This window comes from Lathyrus oleraceus, chromosome 2 (genome assembly GCF_024323335.1).
Source record: "Lathyrus oleraceus cultivar Zhongwan6 chromosome 2, CAAS_Psat_ZW6_1.0, whole genome shotgun sequence".
NCBI classification, from domain to species: domain Eukaryota; kingdom Viridiplantae; phylum Streptophyta; class Magnoliopsida; order Fabales; family Fabaceae; genus Lathyrus; species Lathyrus oleraceus.
In genome coordinates this window covers 488,939,709-488,943,354 of record NC_066580.1, presented here as the reverse complement: position 1 = coordinate 488,943,354, position 3,646 = coordinate 488,939,709, and the positions used below count along the sequence as shown (strand labels likewise).

General features: G+C 34.9%; 1 protein-coding gene across 1 annotated transcript; it reads left to right on the top strand.

Annotated features, from left to right (window-relative positions):
* Positions 1–1,150: 1,150 nt before the first annotated feature.
* On the top strand, positions 1,151–1,987 carry LOC127123913 (uncharacterized). The gene has a single exon (XM_051054089.1). The coding sequence runs from the start codon at positions 1,151–1,153 to the stop codon at positions 1,985–1,987; it is 837 nt and encodes a 278-aa protein (XP_050910046.1).
* The last annotated feature ends 1,659 nt before the right edge of the window (positions 1,988–3,646 follow it).

Here is a 3,646-nt window from a genome sequence, read left to right as displayed (position 1 = left end):
AGTTAAAGTAATAGAAAAAAAAGAAAGGATTCATATCTAAAGAAATGATTCAAATTCTAAAATCAAAGAGGCTATCATACCATGTAAGAAAAATATTTTAATATATTTTAAAGTTTTCATTTACAATAATATACTAAACTTGTTTAAATCGAGATAAATAAAAACCTAATAAACTTACTTAATGTGCATCATATTAATAAAGTATAATAACTATATATGTTATTATTTGCTGTCTAATATTTACAACACTTACCCTTAAGCTGGTGAATGAATATCAATCATTTAAAGTTTGCAAGTAAGTTGGTTTGAATATTTCAGTTAGTAAACTCTTTGTTAATACACATGTCAGGTGCTACCCATAAGGTATGTAGGCGGTAGTTATCAAATTCACTATCCAATATTCATTTGATGAAATTTCCAACAAATCTATCAGTTTTCAAAGGGGAGAACTACGAGAGGCAGGTTGCGCAGATGAATGTCATCTTCAGATTTTAAGATGTGGCTAAAATCGTGAACGATGGAATACCTGCATTGGAAGAGAATGTGAACGATGTTCAACAAGAAGGAACGAAGAAAGAAAGATGAAAAAACTCTATTCTTGATCCACCAATGTGTGGTTCCTAACGTGTTTGAGAAGATCATTGAAGAAGAAACAGAAAAAGGAACATGGGACAAGTTAAAAAGCTTGTACAACAGAGATAAAAAATTTAAGAGGGTGAAGTTGCAGTTGCTAAGAAAGCATTTTGAGATGACTTAAATGAAAGAAGATGAGTCAGTTTCAAAATTATTTATGTGTGTGGTATCATTAACAAACCAGATGAAGACGAATGATAAATCAATCACTGATTTGTAGAAGATTGAGAAAGTATTGAGATCTCTGACTGTAAACTTTGATTACATTATCGTCTCCATTGAAGAGTCCAAGAACCTAGCTGAGATGAAGGTGGAAGAACTTCAAGCTTCGTTGGAGGCTCATGAGATGAGACTGAAATAGAGGAACTCAGAGAGGGAGAAAGTGGCCGAATAGAAAATGCAATCAAGATTCACCAATAAATCTAGGAAAGAAAAGGTGAAGTAGAGAAATAATCTTGCTAATGATGAAAAGTCAAGCAAGAAGTCAAATAATCATTCTGATTCAATCAAGAAATTCATGGGAAGCAAGTATTCAAGGAAGAAAAGTGACATGAAGGAGGTGCAATGTTACAACTATCAAAGATTTGATCATTATGCTCGAGATTGTAAAAGAAAGAAGGAATCCAGAGCAAGAGATGACGACGAAGTGCAATATGCACATGCTAGAGAAAACGACTCTGATGATATGCTACTCATGGCAAATACTCAAACGAATAATGAACAAATCAACATGTGGTATCTAAATTTAGGATGCAACAACCACATTACTGAAAATAAAAAGTGGTTTACTAAGTTAGGCGAATCAGTCAAGAAGGTGATCAAGTTTGCAGATGGTAGGCATGTTACATCAGAAGGAATAGGAAACATAATTGTGATGAGAATGAATGGCCGAAGAGCCATCATTACTGACATATTATATCTAACTTCAATGACAAGTAACTTGATAAGAATATGTCAATTACTTCCCAAAGGGTATAACATGAATTTGGAAGAAAATCTGATGAAGGTGTATAATGGTGAAGGAAGGATGATCCTGAAGGCACCATTGGCAAATAACAAAACCTTCAAGATTAAGATTAACATGGTTGATCCTCAGTGTCTTATTTCGAATAATGTCGAAGATAAGAACTGGCTATGGCATCACATGTATGAACACCTAAACTTTAGAGGTCTAGACACACTCAACCAGAAGAAGATGGTGTATGACTTACCTCAAGTGAAAGAACCAAGTCAATTATGTGAGGAATTCTGCAAAGCAAAGCAGGCTAGGAAGGAATTCAAACACGACTTGTCCATAAAGTCGAGAGAAAACTGGAGCTTGTTCACTCTGACGTGTGTGGACCTTTTGAAGTAAGGTCGAATGAAGGTAATTGTTATTTCCTAAATTTCATAGATGAATTCACTACATATATGTGGATTTACCTTATTGAAATGAAGAGTGAGGTATTCACACAGTTCAAGAAATTTAAATTACATGTCGAGAAACAAAGTGGATGAAAGTTAAAGAAATTGAGAACTGATGGTGGTGGTGAATACACCTCTAGAGAATTTTCAATATTTTCCACTAACGAGCATGAGGTCATTGCACCCTATACACCTTAAAATAATAGTATAGTTGTGTGGAGAAATAGAAGTATATTGAACATGGCTAGGAGCATTTTGAAAGCTAAAGAAGTGCCAAAGAGATTTTGGGGTGAAACAACTTTGACAGTAATATGCATTTTAAGCAGATGTCCAATGAAGAAGTTAGTTGAGAAGGCACCTTATGAGTCTTGGACAAGACATAAGTCAAATGTTAGTCATCTTAGATTCTTTGGATCAATGTGCTTCAAGAATGTACCTGAACAATTGAGGAAGAAATTAGATAATTGAAGTCAGGCTATGATGCTTATAGGTTATCATTCGACTGATGCATACAAATTGTATTCACAAAATGATGACAAACTTGTGATCAATCGACTGTTCGACAGGATCAAGAAATAGTCACAATTGTGCTCGATGAAGACCAACAGACTGAGCTCACAACCAATCGAAATGAAGAACCACCAGAGCAGAATGCTAAGAGATCGACTAGAACAAGAACCGAGTCGACAAGGCTAGCTGGATATGAGATTTATAGATCAAGCATTTGATGCTAATGGTGACTTAATAGAAGAAGTAATGATGATGGTTGAAACATAACCAATCGATTTGGATCAAGCCATGAATGATTCGAATTGGTTAGCACCCATGCAAGAAGAACTCAAGGCAATTGAGAAAAACAAGATCTGAGAACTTGTTGAAAAAGAAATCAAGAAGAAATACAAGTTGAAGCGAATGCCAAATGGTTAGATTTCTAAGCCCAAATCAAGAATGGTGGCAAGAGTATTTATGCAAAAACCTGGTATTTATTTCTACGAAGTTTATGCACCTGTGGCAAGGCTCGAAACCATCAAAATGATTGTATCGTTTGCATCATATAAAGGATAGAAGATACATTAACTAGATGTATAGTCATCATTTCTGAATGGACATTTGGAAGAAGAAATCTATGTAAGTCAACCACCAAGATTCGAAATCAAATGGCAGGAGTCGAAAGTATACTGATTAAGGACGACTCTCTATGGTTTGAAGCAAGCCCCAAGGGCTTGGAATAAGAGAATATACAGCTTCCTGATCGAATCAGGTTTCTCAAAATGTGTTTCATAACATGAAGTGTATGTTAACAATGAAAGTAAGTTTAGTCTAGTCATCATATACTTGTATGTGGGTGATTTGTTGATTACAAGTGCAAATGAGACATAAATCAAAGGTGTCAAGTCGAAGCTAATGAAGGACTTTGAAATGTCCAACCTAGGAAACTTGTCATATTTCTTATGGGTGGAGTTTAAAGACACAATTGAAGAAGTGTTTCTGCACAAGACGAAGTATGGACAAGACATATTGAATAAGTTCAAACCATTGGAGACTGAAGAAAAGTTGATAAAGGAAACAAATGATGAGTTTGTAAGTGCAACACCATACAAACAAATCA